Below are 17,628 nucleotides of genomic sequence, written 5' to 3'. Positions count from 1 at the left end.
GGAATTGGTTGGGCAAATGTTTTGGTTTCATTTCTTTAAGTTGTGAAATGTGGCAAGGTAGGAAGGGCTTTTTCAAGGCCTCTGAACACAAGAGGTTAATGAACGAAGAGTTAATGAGCCTTCCTGTAAAATCTGCCTTCTCGTTGATCGTCTTAAATCCCAGTGCACCTCTTGTTTAATCTGAACAGTGTGTCCACAGGCTGGCAGGCAGCCTTGGAAATTGCAGGATACTGACTGAAAGCAATTTGAGGAACCCTGTTCTGGGCCTTGATCCTGCCTATGTTTCATCCACTCGCGGGTCCTTAAGGTTTCGGGTCGGAACCTGATCTTCAGTCAGTGACCCAGGGAGGGAAGGGTGACCCCCTCATCCCCCTGCTTCAGAGACGTCCCCTCCTGGGGCCCACCCTCCACATCTCTTCTAGTAGCACTAAAAGAAACACCTGAGGAGGCTCTCGAGAATTCTTTCTTTTCATCTTGGTGGCAGCTGGAGCTCAGGATTTCTTCGAAGCCAGGGAACGTGGTGCTGTGCCTAGTGGTCTTGGTGGTCTGGTCAGTGACCATCCTGTGAGGTCATTACAGGGACTCTGCAAACATTCCTCATGAGCTGATGGCGAGAAATGGGCCCTGGATAACCCGGCAGAGGGAGGCACTCACTGTACACACCACGCCTGGAGTGGGACGTGTGTTTATCAGATGCGCGACACTGGCCATTTCAGGGAAGGGACTCTTCACTGCCCCTTTTTTTTAGAACCTTGAAATTTACAGTGAAATTTACACTTTGGTTTTTTTTTTTTTTTTCTTAACCCAAAACTTCCAAAATAACCCCTTCCCAAAGTGGCCATGGGCCTCCTTGCATTTCCATGTGGCCCAGGGCGTCATTGGCTGCGTCGGTTCTGGGGGTTGGCGCCGGACGCTCCCTGTGAGTCCGTTCAGGCTGGGAATCCTGGCGTTAGAGCAGTGTTCAGGAGTCCTTCCTGGATGTCTCCAGTGGCAAGCACCTCACCCCCAGCTCACGCCCCTTCTCTCCCAGACCCGCTCCCCAGTGGGAGGCCTCCGCCAAATCCCGGGCGACCTCCTTGCCTCCCCCTGTGTTCATTCGGCTGCTGGGTCCTGGCAATCCCATGGATGGCTTGACTTTGGGCACGTCTCTTCTCTTGACTTGGGCCAGGGCACTCCGTCTCCTGCCTGACTCCTGCAGCGACCTGCCTGACCCATTCCCGGCTGCCGTCATCCCCCATAGCGGGCCAGCCTGTCGTCCCCTCTCCTGCCCCTGCCACCTCACCTGGCTGTCACGCCCTTCCTCCCCGTGATGCGGTGTGCCTTCTTTATGCTTCCAGAGCACTCTGCCCTTGTCTGACCCCAGCTGTCCCACTGTGTGGTTACCCATTCGGTCTTCTGCCAGCCCAGGAGATAAAGGACCGTGTCGTCATCCACTGAGCCCCCAGCCAGGGCTGCGTTCACACTCTGCAGGCGGAGTTCGGGGGAGGCAGCAGGTGTAATGGGAGCAGCAGCTTGGTTTGGGGGTCCTGGACATGGTGTCCTGGCTTCTGGGAGCCCCTGTGCACCCTTGAGCGCTACCTCTTCTCCTCTTGTCTGCAAATGACGTGTCAAGTCCCTGTCACCTCTCCTTTGTCACCCCAGAGCTACTGGACCAGAAATGAATGTGTTCTCCATGGGGATCACCTCGGTTTTCTACCTCTTGATCCTTATCTCTGAACCCTCTTGTTGTGACCCTGTTTTCCCAAAGCCTCCATTCCACACTCCCTCCTGGTTTCTCCTCCCCACCCCCCGCGCCTTTTCCTTCCGCGGAGTGTACCTCCCCACGCACAGTGGCTGCTCTCGCTCCAGCCCCTACACTCACCCTCCTCTCCAGGCTATGCCTGTCAGGCTTCTCCTTACCCCCTCAAGGCTCCTCAGAACAGCTTTCTTGTCTTCGTGCTAGGGTTTGAACTCCCCCTCTCCTTTTTGTATTGCTGTTGCCTCTGCTTCCAAGCCCGGTTCCCTTCTCACATTCTCTGACTCCCCAAAAGCCTGTTCCTCATTTCTGTCCATGCGCCCAGGTTTGCGGACTCTCCGGAGGAGGTGAGGGCCCCTAGGCCACAATGCCTGGGAAATGGGGCAGAGCCACTGAACCTCCCTTCCTGGGAGTGAGATCTCAGTTCTGGGGACAGTAGGGCCATCTTGGGGCGGGAGGTGCTTGCTGCGTCTCCTCGTCTCAGCAATAACAGAAGCATAGGTGCAGCATTGGCCATCAAATAGACTCATCTTTAGGCTGAGTTGTGAACCAAATTGGATGGGTGTTGCCTTCACCAACTGAACAATAGAGGGCAGACCCCTAGCGTCCATCAAGAGTTACTACACGCCTAGGGGTGTGGGGTAAGTCTCCAAATTTTAATCACCTAACTGAGCAAGGAGGAGAAAGTAAATGCACAGGTACGGGGATTTGACAGTATTCTGACTGAGTGATTCTCCTCCCTCCATCCCCACAGTCGTGTTTTTTCTTTTCCATTACTGTTACCCTCCCTTCCCGCCAGGCTCACCCCTCATTTGTGGGGCCCATGGCGAATGGAAGCCCACAGACCATGTTTAAAAGTTACCTATCGAACTAACAAACTTTTAGATAAAATGTGTTCTGTCCTTCTACGTTGACCACTATTCCTTGAGAATAACCTGGAAGGTCAGGTTCAAATTTAAATTCTGCACCAGAACACGGGTGCTGTGTGAAGAGATGGCTTTTGACCTGCCACGAACCCTCTCCTTCCTTGTCTGTGCTTGGCCTTGTTCCTCACATGAGGGCGCCCCAGGCTGTTCGGCTGAGCTCCACCCATACCCCCACAGACTCCCCTCTGCTGGCCTGTTCCCAGAACCAGGGCGGCCTCTGGGGCTGTGTGGTCCACCCTGGAAAGACAGGCTGAGAGAGGAAGGGCGTGATTCCTTCTAAAGGTGTGTGTTTTCTGTTCCTTACTATCCCCGAAGTCACTTGGTCAACAGAACGGGTATTGATAGTATTGATAAGGGAGCGTATTGATAAGGGAGCAGCGTGTTAATAGTAACCTCTGTGCTTTCTTTTAAGAATCTTATCACTTTAGATCTTACATTTAGGTCTTTAACACATTTGGCGTGAATTTCTTTACGGGGTATAAAATAAGGCTCTAACTCTGTTCCTCTGTATGTGGATATCCAGTTTTCTCAACACTGTCTTCCAAAGAGATCTTCCTTTCCTCTTCCAGTGGTTTTGGTGCCCTTGTCAAAGATTATTTGAGAGAAATCCAGAGTTAGCTAGTTAGTCTGTGCTTAGCCTTGGGGGTGGACTTGGCGACATACTGCTACTCTTTGGACATTTTCTTTTGTTTTCAAACTAGAGCGTAACTAAGAAGGATACTTCTTTTAAAGTTTTCTTAGAAATTGTTATTAGCAATAATTAAATGGTAGAAAACGACTTGCCCGACTTGCCCCGCCCCCTGCTTCTCTGTTTTGGGTTCTTATTGAAAACAGTCGAAGACACATCAGGCTGTATTAGGAACATGCTGGCAGTGGCGCTCAGAGAGTGGTTTGCGGGGCACTGGGGGTCCTCAAGACCTTTCCACAGAACCCCAATCTCAAAACTACCTTTCTAATACTGAGACATCATCTGCCATCATCACTGGGCTGATGTTTGCAATGCCGGTGCCATAGCCATGGTCCCCAGGACTCAAGACAGGGATGCCCGGCTCCACTTGGGTTGTCCCCAGACAGCAAGCACTTGCAGCAAAAACAGGGCCAGCTTCGGTTAAGAATGTTCTTGATGACAGGGTGCCTGGCTGGCCCAGTCAGTTGAGCGTCCAACTCTTGATTCTGGCTCAGGTCTTGATCTCAGGGTCTTGGGATTGAGCCCCCCGCTGGGCTCCCCCTGCCAACCCTGGGCATGTGGAGTCTGCTTGAGATTCTTTCTCTCCCTTTGCCCCTCTCTATGTTCTCTCTCTCTTTTAAAAAAAAAATGTATAAAAGGGTTGAGAGACCAAAAAGTTTGAGAAATACTGTGCTAGAAATGGCTAAGAATGGAAGGCAGTTCTTCAGGAATAACCCAAGGTTGATCTAGGAGGAGAAAATGGTTTTCAGATCCACTAGAAGCTGATACTCACCTCCAGCTTTACTCACGGTCTTTCTAGATGGTGATGGAAAGCGGGGATTGGCTGGTTGGTGGAGACCTGCAGGTGCTGGAGAGAATAAGGTGGAACGACGGGCTGGACCAGTACCGCCTGACGCCTCTGGAGCTCAAGCAGAAATGTAAAGAGATGAACGCTGGTACGTGGGTGGCCTGGCTCTCATGCCTCCGTCAGTCCTCCTCCCACCCTCTGATTACAGAATTCAAGGTACCAGGAATCGGCCATTTATAGTTGCAAAAAGCTGGAAACCTCTATCGGTGTGTGTATTGATACAGACTGGAGCGGTTCAGAAAGCTAAGGACAGCCACATTTTGGAATAGTACGCAGCAGTTAAAAAATAGGCAGACACAGAAAAAAATATCCCAAGTGGCTTTATTCAGTGAAAACACAAACTGCAGAACAATCTGTACAGCACAATTTTGGAAAATACAGTAATCGTTCTCAGAACCCTAAGCTACTTCTGTGTCTCGAAGAGAAGTCTCTGGGGCGTGTACCCTAGACCACAGGTGAAAGGTGCCACTTGGGGATGGAGTTAAGACCAAGAAGCAGGAGGGTTTTCACTTTATAAATTTTGAAAAAGAGAAAAAGTAATGGGATTATAGGTGAGTTTATCCTATTTGGGGCTTCTGTGGATTCCCCAAGTTTCCCATAATGGGTCTTTCTTCCATAACTAGAAGGAAAATTTAAGCCTCTCAGGAGCCTGTCACTAAGTGGAGTAGTTTTGAAGATTTTTTTTTCAGTGAAGGTGAAATATGTTTTTACATCTTTAGCTTGTTGAAACTTTTCCCAGGCCCCAGAGGGCGCTGGTCGTCGCCCACCCCCTGAGGGAGCGAGCCTAGAGCAGAGGGTGGCGTGGGGACTGCTCATTGCCGGCTCCAGCCTGAGCTGTGCTTGGCGGCAGAGGTCCCTGACAGATGCTTCATGTCTGAGGTGGGTTCCTCGTTAGGGCTTCCTGCCTGTGTGCCCCCTCTGGTCTGCTGAGTGCCTCTGGAGTCCCAGAGTAGCCCCCAAAGACCCAGGTGGAGTCTACTTGTGCCTTTTGAAAACGAGTGGGCATAGTGGATTCTCTGAGCTGTAAACACAGTGTTTCCTTTCTTTCTTTAGATATTTAAAAAAAATTTTTAAGTCCTCTCTACACCCACTATGAGGCTCGAACTCACAACCCCAAGATCAAGAGTCCCTCGATCTACCAACTGAGCCAACCAGGCGCCCCCTCTTTCCTTTTAAAATTCAAGATCTAATTGGCTTTATTAAATGATTCTAGCAAGCAGAGGGGAGCCTCCCCCTGCATTTCTGTTTTGTTCTTGCGGACAAGCGACAATGTGCATTTTGTTCAGCTGGGCCTTTGTCCGCTCCTTTCCCAGACGCGGTGTTCGCGTTCCAGCTACGCAATCCCGTCCACAACGGGCACGCTCTGCTGATGCAGGACACCCGCCGCAGGCTGCTGGAGCGGGGCTACAAGCACCCAGTGCTCCTGCTGCACCCTCTGGGGGGCTGGACCAAGGACGACGATGTGCCCCTGGCGTGGCGCATGAAGCAGCACGCGGCCGTGCTGGAGGAAGGGGTCCTGGACCCCAAGTCAACCATCGTTGCCATCTTCCCGTCCCCGATGCTGTACGCTGGCCCCACAGAGGTGAGCAGTTCCCTGGGCTGGGGGCCTCGGAAATGGGGGCTCAGACTTTACTTACGAGAGCCAGAGTCTCTGTGATCCTTTCCCTTCATGAACAGATTCTCGAATCTTCTAGTCTCTCTTCTTTATCCAACTTAATTATGATTCCATGTAGAATTTGTAAAAATGCTGGAAAACACATCAGACCTGTTATACCTGGGGCAAAGTGTATCGCACCTGATACTCATTTGCCAAAGTTCCAGTCACTCTGAGTGGGTCACCACACGTGCCCGTGAGCTCTTTGAGAAAGACTTCGTCCCTAAAAGCTTGGTGTCCCCTTCCGTCCTACCACAGTAAGCCCGTCAAACAGGGACATTCTGTGTCCCACGGCACCGAGTGTGTGGGAAGCATGATGAATTGGAAGGGTCTAAACCCTTTGGAATGCCCCAAATTGAGTTTCAGAAATTAATCTTCTTCAACCAGATCACAGTGCCAGGCCTCTGGCTCTCCTCCCCATCCCCTGTATCGGTCATTGAGCATCAGAAAGGGCGATTCATTCTGAAATCCCAATGTTGTGTTGAACTAGAATCAGTGTTTTCATGGGATTAGCTCATCATTGGCAATCGGGTGATCAGACAGGTTGGAATTTGTCATTTCCTTTAAACTGTGATTTATTCTGAATAGGGAGGGACTGGAAAGTAAAATTCACACATCTGAGTGTTCCTGGTCCACGTGCCTATGTGGAAAAGCACTCAGGAGACAGAACCCTAGGTTCTAGGAAGCTGGGGTCAGGCGGTGGGGATTCATGTCTACAGCTCCTGCTGCAGCAAACATGAAGCATGAAGGGCACTTAGACAATCCACTGATATCTTCCAGCTGTTAGCTGATCACTGGATTACTTTTAGAGCAGAATAAAGGCATATCTGTAAACAGGAACCCCAGAGCTGAGCAGCAGTGACCAGCATCTCCCTTGGGTGATGTTTTCTAGGTCCAGTGGCACTGTAGGTCCCGGATGATTGCAGGGGTCAATTTCTACATCGTGGGCCGGGACCCTGCAGGCATGCCCAACCCTGAGACCAAGAAAGACCTGTATGAACCCACTCATGGAGGCAAGGTCTTGAGCATGGCCCCAGGCCTGACCTCGGTGGAAATCATTCCATTCCGTGTGGCTGCCTACAACAAAGCCAAAAAAGCCATGGACTTCTATGACCCGGCAAGGTAGGTTTCTGGAGGCAGAGTCCTTAATCACCTCCATACAATGAGAATGCTGGCCCTGTGGAAGTGCATCTCCACCTGCTCCTAGTGGGGTGGGAGTCCCGGTCTTAGACATTCTGTGTCCCCCTGAAGTATAGCACGGCCCCTCATATGTCAGTAGACGGTCCATCAGTAGCTCTCTTTCAACAAGTCTTCCTCGAGCAGGCATTAAGGGAAAGGAAGCCAGTGTAGCAGCAGGATATGGCTTCCCGTGAACAGAGTAGGTGCCCAGGCAGTGTTGAGCATGCGGCTGCTGTCACGCCTGCCATCACGCCCCTTTCTTCTCCAAGTTCCTTTACTGAAGAGTTAGTGAACTGCTCGTGCAGAAGGTGCAGCATTTTACAGAAGGAAAAAATAGGGTCTAAAATTCGTCACCTACTGCAGGCAGCTCTGGGGATGGGGTGAATTACCCACTCTGAGCTGTGTGTGGCTGCCCCATGACAGGCACAACGAGTTTGACTTCATCTCTGGGACGCGGATGAGGAAGCTGGCCCGGGAGGGCGAGAATCCCCCAGATGGCTTCATGGCACCCAAAGCATGGAAAGTCCTGACAGATTATTACCGGTCCCTGGAGAAGAACAACTAAGAGCCCTCCGGCTGCAGAGTTTCTTCTCAAAGTGCTCTTGGATTTGCTTTTCTATTTTTGTGATTAGATGCTTTGGACCCAACTGCTTCTCAGTGACTGATGTTCGTGTTTTACAATGAGGTAAACAGTGTGTCGATAATTTGAAGTCAGCTTCAGTCATATATAAAAGAAAGTCCAACTGCAGCTGCCTCCTGGCAGGTGCGGGCCGTACTGTTAGCATTTCAGAACGAACTTGTCTTCTCGACTGCGTCTGGTTCAGTAGGTCCCAGGTTTCTGTAAGTTTTGACCATATCTTGTTTACTTGCCAAAAAGTGAAGTGTACTTTCCAGCTTCAGTCTTGCCCGGTGTCACGGCAATGTGAACCGGAGGAACCACCTCTTCTGCACAACCGACCTAAGGGGGAAAAGAACTCTCCGCCCTCACACGTAGATTCTCGCCCTTTCGACTCCTGCCTCCAGCCCCGTCTCTTCGGGCTCAAGCACGGCCTGCCTGGGGACCCCAGCACCTCGGGTCCACGCAGCCTAGCTCTGCAGAGAAAGTGATGTTGTCTAGGAAAGTAGGACCATCTTACCACACTTACATGAGAACTCAGTTAAATAGTGATTTTCAGCTGGAGAGCAGAGGGCACTTTGAGGAAAAGATTTGCTCCCAAAGCTCAGACGATCTAGCGTTGTTGTGGGAAGTTAATTTTTCTCCTCTTTGCTGTGGTCACTGTGTCCTGGGAGAGGCCACACTGATAGACTGCAGCTTTGGCCCAGACCAGTCCAGACCATCAGACTAGCGGGCTGCTGAAATGGGAAAAGACCCCAGAAACCCTATGTCTCAGAGGGGTCCCCAGTAGATGATGCCTAGCGTGTGCCTCGGGAGCTGCTGAGCACGCTCACAAATGCTCACGGTTGGCATCATTAGAAGGTACTGGCGGCACCCGACAGGCTTGCCGTCGCTTGACTGGCAGTCTGGGCCTCCGTCTACACTGTACAACATGGGAGCTGCCTCTGGCCCCTCAGTTGCTCCACAAAGCTCCTTGCTCGGAAAGCACTTACAAAGCAACCTTCTTGGATGCCAGGTGCAGAGTTTTCTAAATCCAGCTGATCTTCGGCAGCTGGAAAAAATACTTCTCCAAAGACTCGTGCTGTGCTGAGACATCTAACCTCTGATGGTTTTACTTCTTGGGAGGTAATCCTTGTCCTTTATGCACAACTGCTTGTTGCTAAAGAATATATGAAGAAACTATACCTTTTGTAGCTAAGTCTCTCTGGAAGAGACTTAAACTGGAAAGAGAAAACTGTGATTTTTTTTTCATATTTTCAGTTTCTTTTTTAGGAAAATGCTAATCTTAGCTACTTAAAGTTCTTTTGAGAATCAATTACACACAATGGCCACAGCAAAGCCTCACTGCCTTGACTAGTGTAGTGCCTCCATTGATTTAATCAGAGCTACTCAGTACTGCCTTTTTAAAGAACAGCGTATTTATTGAAATCATGAGATGGAATGTAGTGCCTTAATCAATATATTTTGTGATTTTTAAGATATATTTAAAACTGCTTTTCTGCTCTTAATAATACTTAGTGCAAATGACTATTTCTATGTACCTGTGAGGCTTTTTATTTTAATAAATTGCTCAAAATGAAAGTGGAGTCTCTTCTGCCTGTGACGCGGAGTGTGGGTGGGCTGCGGGACCGCTGAGGGCTTTGACTGAGTCATCGGGGAGAAACAGCAGCAACCCTCTGACTACAAGGAAGAGGTTGTTCTCCTGCGTTAGAGTCACTTAAAAAGCGCACGGTGGGCGTAGAGGTGCAGGGCTCCTCATGTCTTCAGGGGGAGGAGGCTGCTGGGAGCTCCCCATAGGATGTCACGGCAAGAGAGTCTGACCTCTTCTTTCCAACTTGTTCCCTTTTCTCAAAGTGCCCCCAGGGAGTGAGCCAGCAGGGCTGGGGCGGGCGGTCTGCTGTTGTCTTGTTTTTCATCGGGGGTGCTGAACCTCAGCCATGGATCCTTTGCCAGGAGACGAGGTACCTGTTTCCACCCCTACTTCCAGTGGCCTTCGTGCACCTGCCAGTTTGGGGCTGTTCTCCCTGCGGACCTGAAGGCTTCATACAAATTCTGCCACCGCCCCTTGCTGGGCAAAGAGCCCTCTTCTTGCCCAGAGCCTCGCTCACTCGCTCGTTCTGAGTGACAGCGGGACAAAGTAGGCTCAGACATATGTGAGGACATGAGGACACAAGGGTGCCGAGGGGGGGATGCCAGGCTGTAAGGGCAGGGGAACAAACCCCGAAAAGGCCTTTGTGAGTCGCCGGGTCCAACATCAGCAGACCTTGCAAATGTATCAGCACTTTGGCCCCTGGGTTTCTCTCCAGCCCGTCTCCTTTGCACGATGAAACAATTGTGGTTACTCAAGAGCAAGTCAGATTGTGTTTCCTCTTCCTCCGATTCTGGGACCTGGCCGTCAGGTCTGGCATCCCTGACGGACACGGCACGGTCAGCTGCTGTCACGGTGGAGGTCGGGGGGACTGCTCCTGCCACTTGGCCACAGATTCTGAATGCAGGTCTCTGACACGCATTCCCTCATCACCATATGCGTCAAGGATCAGGAATGACGGCACACCGATTCTGAAAGCCACTGACTTCTTTTCTGGCCTCTCGTGCGCATTTAGTTCTCTGATGAATATTAACTATCACTGGGCCACTTGGTGTGTTCACTGAATGGGGAAGATGATATCCAAGCAATTCACTGATACACACTCCAGAATCTACCTACTGTTTCTGCTTATATTGTGAATGATTTTAATGAAAAAAAATTTAAATTTCTCAATTTATTGATATTACTAAAAATAAATGGGTTACTGGCTAGAGTTTGCAGATTCAGTTAAATACATGAAAAACCTAGACAGTTACACACATCGCACTTCTATTCAGGGCCAGCAGAGAACGGGGGGTGCCAGCGAGGACTCCCCCAGCTTTGTGGGCACAGCTCGTTTAATGTCATCACACATATTTATAATTGCTGGCGGTGATCATACACACTTTATTTGGTAAAGTTCTTAAATACAGTTGGTTTTGGGTATTTTCTTCCAGAAGTATAAGCCTGCCGTGTACTTCAAGTTTCACAAGACAACGTATGTGACTGTTCTTATAGATACACATACATGGAAAGAGCAATCTTGATTTGTATTTATTTCGTAAGCCTGTTTTCCATAAACAGTTTGGTGGTAAAGTGCAGCTCAGTGCAAGCTGTACGGACTGCTTTCATGTAGACAACCCAATACTGATCGGGTATTCCGAACTAGTTAAAAGATTGGCTTCTACAAGGGTATTCACCAAGAAGAACCTATATTTACCAGGAAGATATTAATCCCATGAACCACTAAAGGGGTTGTATCCCCATGCTATCCTCAGATGATTCTACAAAGTACTAGATCTCTGGGTATTCAAAGTTAACAACAAAGAAAGCTTCCAGCTCCAACAGTCACAGACATTAAACACGTTTAACACACAGCAACCTCTGGCACGCTCAGTGTCTCCAACCTGCCCACCTGATGGCATTTTGGTGACCTGTGCCCATCGGAACTGCATCCCCCAAGGCCAACACCCATCCCCAGCTGACAGAGCCCCCCCATTTCTGAGTGCTGCCAGTCAGAGCTGCGTCACTAAGGGCCCTGTGTCTACCAACACAGCCGCCGTGGCTACCGTGCAGCTTAGTGAACTGGAATGGGAAAGTAGAGAGATCTACTTCAGCAAGCCCATCACCGGCAGACAAGGAAATGGGAGGCCTAGAAATGGGCGACAGGAGAGGACTTCCTTAGGCAACATGAGAGCCTACAGCCAGATTCACTTCCAAACTCCCAAAGCATTTCCATAGGATTCTTAAAACAATTCCAGAACGTACAAATTAGGATTTCTATTTACAGATAAGGGAACAGATGCTCAAGGAAACAGAGGTTTTGCCCAAGGCTACAATGCCATATATACATGGCACACAAACACAAATATAAAATTGTATTACATACAAAGAAGTTTCACAGCTGGGGTTGAAACCTATAAAGTTGGGAATGAACTTCACAGGACATAAAATTCCACTAGAATGACGCAGATTCTGATAGTACTGACCGAGATCCATAAACACATCACCTTCAAAAACAAATGGCCAGGGGAGACAGTCCCCCATCCCTAGATTTCACAGAGTAAATGGTGAAAGAGGGTCTCTGAGTCTTGTGTGTCCTCATCAGAACTGGGCACGTGGAGGGAGCCATGAACATCTGACCCCTGTAAACCCAGCCCTTTTGGGCTTCAGTACTGCTAAGATCAAAAGGCTGCCGCTGGAGGGGACAGGGGGAGGGCTAAGCCCAGCAACTCCTCTTACTATGGTACAGCCCAGACCCAGCATGACTGGACTCCAGAATGGGGACGATTAGGCCTCTGCCACTACCGCCTGTTAAAGGAAAAGGTTCGCCTTCTTTGGAACCCAAACAAAAACCAACACTACTTCAATCTCCAGTGTTTTGTACCCATCATCTGGAACAAAAGACATGACTAATCAGAAGTGATCACTTAGCTAAAAGGTGGACATGCAAAGCAGCCGTCCAACATCGGGGGGGGGAAGCAGAGCGTCTGGGATCCCTGAAGGCTGTCCACGCACCTGCTAGTCAGAATACCACCTTCACTGAGCACATGACCTGAGGCCGCCTGTGACTGGCTGGCTGGTCATTTATCACTTTTTGTTTGTCCAGCCACATTATCCACCATACTGCATTTCCTTCGGTGGAAATACTGCTCTCTTTTGCATTAGCCTTGCTCTCAAACCACTGAAGCCAGGAGTCCTAGAGGGCCCTTTCTCTGAGCTTCAGGACCCTAAGCAGTGGTTTTCACTGGGGTTTGCACACCCTGGGGCAATTTAAAGATAAATGGAGTTCATTTAATCCAGTAGAATAAAAGCAAGATTCCTGAGCAGTAATTCCTGCTACAAAACCTTCAGGAGCCTTCTCTCCTAAGTCTAGTTTTTGAACTTCCTTTGGAGCTCACAGCTTTCAAATAAATTCGTTATTGCTGGAGTCGGTTGTCTGCAGTGGAACCCCACTCTTTACGGGACTAGGACTCTGGCCCCATAGACAATGCTTGTTTCCCTCACACCCATCTGCAAAGGCATTTGCTTTACTGGACAATATATGACCATCCCCTATTCCAGCATCTCAGCCATTCTCAGCATTTCTGGAAGTGACGCATCTCTGGCACACCACTGTGCTCCAGGCTCAGCTCCAAGCATTGGGGTCGGTGATTACTCCACTAGGGCTCTGGCTCTACTTTTAAAACTGAACTGTCATGATTCACAAGCGTGGGCCCTTGACACATTCCACACCAGCATTCACATTAACTGCCACTGCAGCTCAAAGCACAAAAGCTCATATTTGCAAGTGTTCTCAAGCACAGTAATTCCTACTATAAATATTAATCACAAACACATACTCCCGTTCCAGTGTTTTGATGAGACCTTATGCTGTTAGTGTAACAGTGTTAACACTTACACCCAGCGTGACTGAGGAAGTTTCGTTCTTACTCACAGTGCTCATCGGTCTCCGAGAGGGCTGATCTCATCTGCGTCCAGCATGTGTCACTCTTCTCAGTACTTTGATGGACGTGAGGGGAGCACAGAATGTCCACCTATTCGTGGAAAGACACGTAACTTTTGACAAGATTGGTGAGCTCTGTTGGATGGCTGAGTCGAGAACAAGTTAGGTCAAACCAAGGCCCTCTGAGGACTTCTGTCCGCTCTAAATGGAACAACTCTAAGCCTTGGAGGGCAGGATATATGATCAGCATGTTGGAATTCTACCCAGTATTCTGACCTTAAAAGAAGCTAAACAGAGAATTATAAAATATACATCATGCAATTCGTCTTCTTTATCTAGAAGAAAGTTGTAACAGTGGTTGACAAACACAATTCCGCTGAAAGCACCTCCTACTGACAGGGGACACCGCTGTTTTTACACAGATGGACTCAAGGCCTGAGCCGTCCTCATGTAATGCCAACCCTTACAAATTACAGCCACCAGCCATGGCAGAATATGACCCACGTGCACTATTTAGATGAACCCAACCCAGCTCTTACTAGCGTGGTGGGTTCTGGGTTGCCCTGCGGTCGGGAGTGGAGAGGTAGAAGCGAGGGCAATTCATAGACAGAACTGCTTTGGATATGGAGTTCCTAAACTCTACATAAAAAGGCCTGGGAATAGTTGAGATACACCAGACTTACCATAAGTCTTCCAACAATGAGGGTTTTAGAGAAATATCACATGGGTGGTCGTTTCCATCTCTGTCCCTAGGGAATAGGCCTCAGGATTCTGGCAGCATAGAGGATGCTCACAAACGCAGCTTGGCCAACAGTGATGCAACCAGTGTGCAAAAGTAACACAACTAACAACGGGAGGTCCCCCTCCTGGGCAGTCACTGTTCTAGGTGCTGCCCCCTTGCAGCACCTCTCCGCTGGGTGCCCTGGTGGCTCCTCTTTGTCAAGGAGCAGGGGGATCTCCGAGGAGTGAGGTCATGGGTGCACGGGACAGGGTGGGTTCACTGGGTTCACAGGGAGCCTGGACTTAAACCAGGCAGTCCCACTCCACAGCCGGTACTCAGAACTGCTGCCCACAAGGGGACAGCAGAGAACCCAGAACCCAATTGCCTGTGCCAAGTGCATGTCTGCAGCAAGCATAGATCACAGGACACTCAAAATTCTTCAGAGGAATACAAGAAAGTGTCCTTGATTATCTCGAGGCCTTAAAGATGAGTTGCGGTTGATGGGATTAGTATGTTTCTCTACCTTCCTCTGGTGATTAAAGCCATGATAAACATAAGAGCTATATACTACTGCATAGTCTGAATTTAAGAAGGGACAGGAGAGACAGAGCCTCTTACTTTGAATATGCCATCAGATGAAAATCAAATCATTACTGAATTCCGTACTGAGCCACAATAATGACTGCTTACTAGAATATACGCTGTACCAGTGCAAAAGCTACACAGAGAGAGAAAACACTCCAAGGGCAAGGTGTATACCCAAAAGACAACCCAGAAAATGTTACATACCTGAAAAGACCAAGAAGTAGAGAAGAATTAAGAGTCCTCTTTATTACAGATTTATAAAATACTAGTATAATAGTCATTAAAAATGGAGACGAAACTTTATTTTTGGTATCTTGTGTTTTGCAACCCACTTGCAGTCATTGTTACCATGTTCGTGACTTGCTTTCTACTGTAGCCTCTGCCCCACCCGTCATTCAAAGCACAAAAGAATGCTCTGACAGCTTTCGTGAGAGACTTTCTAGCAAATAAGTTAATCCAATAACTCACAAAAAAAGACTGAGTTTTCAAAGAAATACAATAAAAACAAAACTATCTGAAGCATAATTTAATCTTTCAGGTGGTTCACAGAAGGCACCTCAAGATCATATTGTGCCATTTTCCTCATGCGGTGTGTTACGTGCCTGTAACAGAATTCTGGTTAGTGACATTTTGGACAAAAAAAAGTTTCACATGTAGGGCACATAGCATCGAATGACTACAGATACAACATGGGGATTGTGATGTGTAGATCTGTACTAACTAGGGCATAATTTAAAATATGCTAAGAAAACTTTAAAAAATTAAAGTTACAAAATGAGTACTTTTAGCACATTTAGTTAACAGCTACTTGCTTTTAACTATCATTTCATTTTTGATGACCAAATTATATTTGACCATAATTAAAGAATATACAACTTTAAAATAACATTAAAAAGCCATGGTTACAACAGAACTATGTCCCATGAAACGAAGAAAGGACAGTCATATACATATGGCGAATGGCACCATGGTGTTTCAAAGCCATTCGTGGGCAAGACTTTCAATCCATGTGTCAGAATATTGATCTGAAACACGTCTCTATCTGGAGTGCTGCCAGGAGGAGGTGAAATCCGCGTTGATCGCCCAACTGCCTGACAACCAGTCAATGCTCATCACTGAACAGGTATTTTTATTTGCTTATCCTGATACCACAGCAGCGGAGCCACATCCGGTAACGGAGAGGGGGCTGACTGCAACTATTCCACAGCAGAGAAATGCTTGACTTAAAAAAAGCTGAAACAAAGGAAAATAACTACAAATGGCTGAATCGCTGTACCTCAGACACAACCATAAATCTTCATTTTGCTATATACTGTTTGGTACTTTCTGATTCAGTAGTTGGGGTAAAAAAAAGTTTCTGTATTCAAACATATCTACAGAATTCAATATAAAATGTGTGAATATATACATTTAATATACACACGCACACTCACATCCCCTTCCTCACGAATGACTCAACGAATCATGTTTGAGGCCAGCTTAGACGCTCTCGGGCTGCCACACGTGGCTACAGAGGTCAGACACACATGCCCAGGCAGGCTGGATCAAACCACCTGATTTCAACGAGCAGTGATACTGCTCACACAAGTGTATCTCAGTAACATAGAATTCAGAGTATAAAACCAGTGTCGGGAACACAGAACTCTCTCAGTGGGTGAAGAACATTTCTCTCTTCATTCTATTTCCACTGATGTAAGAGAGCACATTGAACTAGATCACACTGAACTGTACAAATGATCTTTACTCTTAATCTAAACAAACATGTGTTAAAACATTCTGAAATGCCGCATCCTTTGATTTCTTCATTTTTTCAATCGCCCGATGCAGGTCCTGTTGCTGCACGGGCCGGATTTCATCCTCATCGTGGCTGCAAGGCAAACAATGCAGATGGTCAAATGACTTAGGGCTACACCTCCCTCAAATATGCTGCCCAGATTAGAACGTGACGTCTCTTTTCCACATATCTAACCCCGGAAGAGAGCCACACTTCACTGCTCCATGTGAATGCCTCCAGGAATTCTCCACGCGTATGCCCATTGGGGGAGATTCTGAAGCACCACTAACTGCTAGGAGGCAGGAGGCCAGAAAGGCTGATTGTAAATACACATTTCAGACATGGGGATGAAAACCAAACACCGCACCCTAAGAATCACAAGCCGAGTATTAGCAAAACGGGACAATGCTAGACACAGGTGTGCAGCTAATCTAAACGGGAATGGAATTCCAATCAAGGAGTCACACGTAGCATCCGTGGCCACATATTCAGGAACATATTTAGCATGTGATGAACAGAAAAGAGAATTCTTTGCTATTAACAAAACCAACAACTCTAAAAACCTCCCCTCTTTAATAATTATATATAATGCCTCTTCATAATCTACAACACTTAGAAAGAAACATTTGGGGAAAAAGTTATGAAAAGCCTAGTCTACTAGCTAGATTTTTCATAATGAAATATAAGTTTTTCAAAGGCTTTGAGGACAGCAGGAAAAGAGGACCTTCACGAGTAATATAATTTATTCACACAAAATGTATGTATTCATAGGTTTGTTTTTTTTTCCCTTTTCCTCATTATCTTATACATAAGAATAAAAACCTTTGGAAAGTGGTCTCTTGGCTACAGTCAGAGGTCAAAAGTATTCTCAAAGTTAGCATCAGAGGAGCTGGATAATCTAACCACAAGTAAATGAAGTGAGCCTCTCTCTAATGGGGCCCCAGGGAGCACTACTGGCAGAACTAGCATGCGCGCAGCTGAGGGTTCGGTGCCACAGGACACCCTGCTGGGGAAGCCTGCAACGGCCATGTGCTGGGCGGGGGGAGGGAGGGGGTCTGAGAAACCAAAGGGCAAGAGGTGGAGAACTCATTCACCACAGGTCCCGGAAGTACACGGGTCTGCTAAGAGTTACAGCAACTCCTTGTTGGAAGGTCAAAATGGAACAAGTCGCAAAGCTACGATGGCTTGGGCAAGGGGCCTTTTGAGAAAGGTCCTTGCGGGCTGGGGTTCATCAGGGGTGGCTTGTTCCTGTTCTTTAGTATCTCTGAGTATGAACTGGTTTCTCAAACTCCTGCTTTGAAGTTGGCTGCAGTGACAACAGTTTCTGTTTGGTAAACATGTCACTGTCAACAAGCTGAAATCTAACCCCCAGCCGGGTCCTCACCCCCAT

At 48.0% G+C, this 17,628-nt stretch overlaps 2 protein-coding genes across 3 annotated transcripts in view; one reads left to right on the top strand and one right to left on the bottom strand.

The window, feature by feature from the left end:
- Positions 1-9,226, top strand: part of PAPSS2 (3'-phosphoadenosine 5'-phosphosulfate synthase 2) — a 67,322-nt gene extending 58,096 nt beyond the window's left edge. Inside the window, exons 9-12 of the mRNA XM_059397409.1 lie at positions 4,149-4,284; positions 5,510-5,778; positions 6,743-6,972; positions 7,453-9,226. Of these exons, the coding sequence (XP_059253392.1) occupies positions 4,149-4,284; positions 5,510-5,778; positions 6,743-6,972; positions 7,453-7,594 (777 nt within the window). The 3' untranslated portion in view covers positions 7,595-9,226. The remainder of the gene's footprint in view (positions 1-4,148; positions 4,285-5,509; positions 5,779-6,742; positions 6,973-7,452) is intronic.
- A 5,459-nt stretch (positions 9,227-14,685) lies between these two features.
- The window catches only part of ATAD1 (ATPase family AAA domain containing 1), a 45,313-nt gene continuing 42,370 nt past the window's right edge, over positions 14,686-17,628 (bottom strand). For both annotated transcript variants that reach the window (XM_059397405.1, XM_059397406.1), the window contains exon 10: positions 14,686-16,331. In XM_059397405.1, the coding sequence (XP_059253388.1) occupies positions 16,211-16,331 (121 nt within the window). In that variant the 3' untranslated portion in view covers positions 14,686-16,210. The remainder of the gene's footprint in view (positions 16,332-17,628) is intronic.

This window comes from Mustela nigripes, chromosome 4 (assembly GCF_022355385.1).
Source record: "Mustela nigripes isolate SB6536 chromosome 4, MUSNIG.SB6536, whole genome shotgun sequence".
NCBI classification, from domain to species: Eukaryota; Metazoa; Chordata; class Mammalia; order Carnivora; family Mustelidae; genus Mustela; species Mustela nigripes.
Note: the sequence above shows the minus strand (reverse complement) of the source record. Positions and strands in the feature narration are given on the sequence as shown.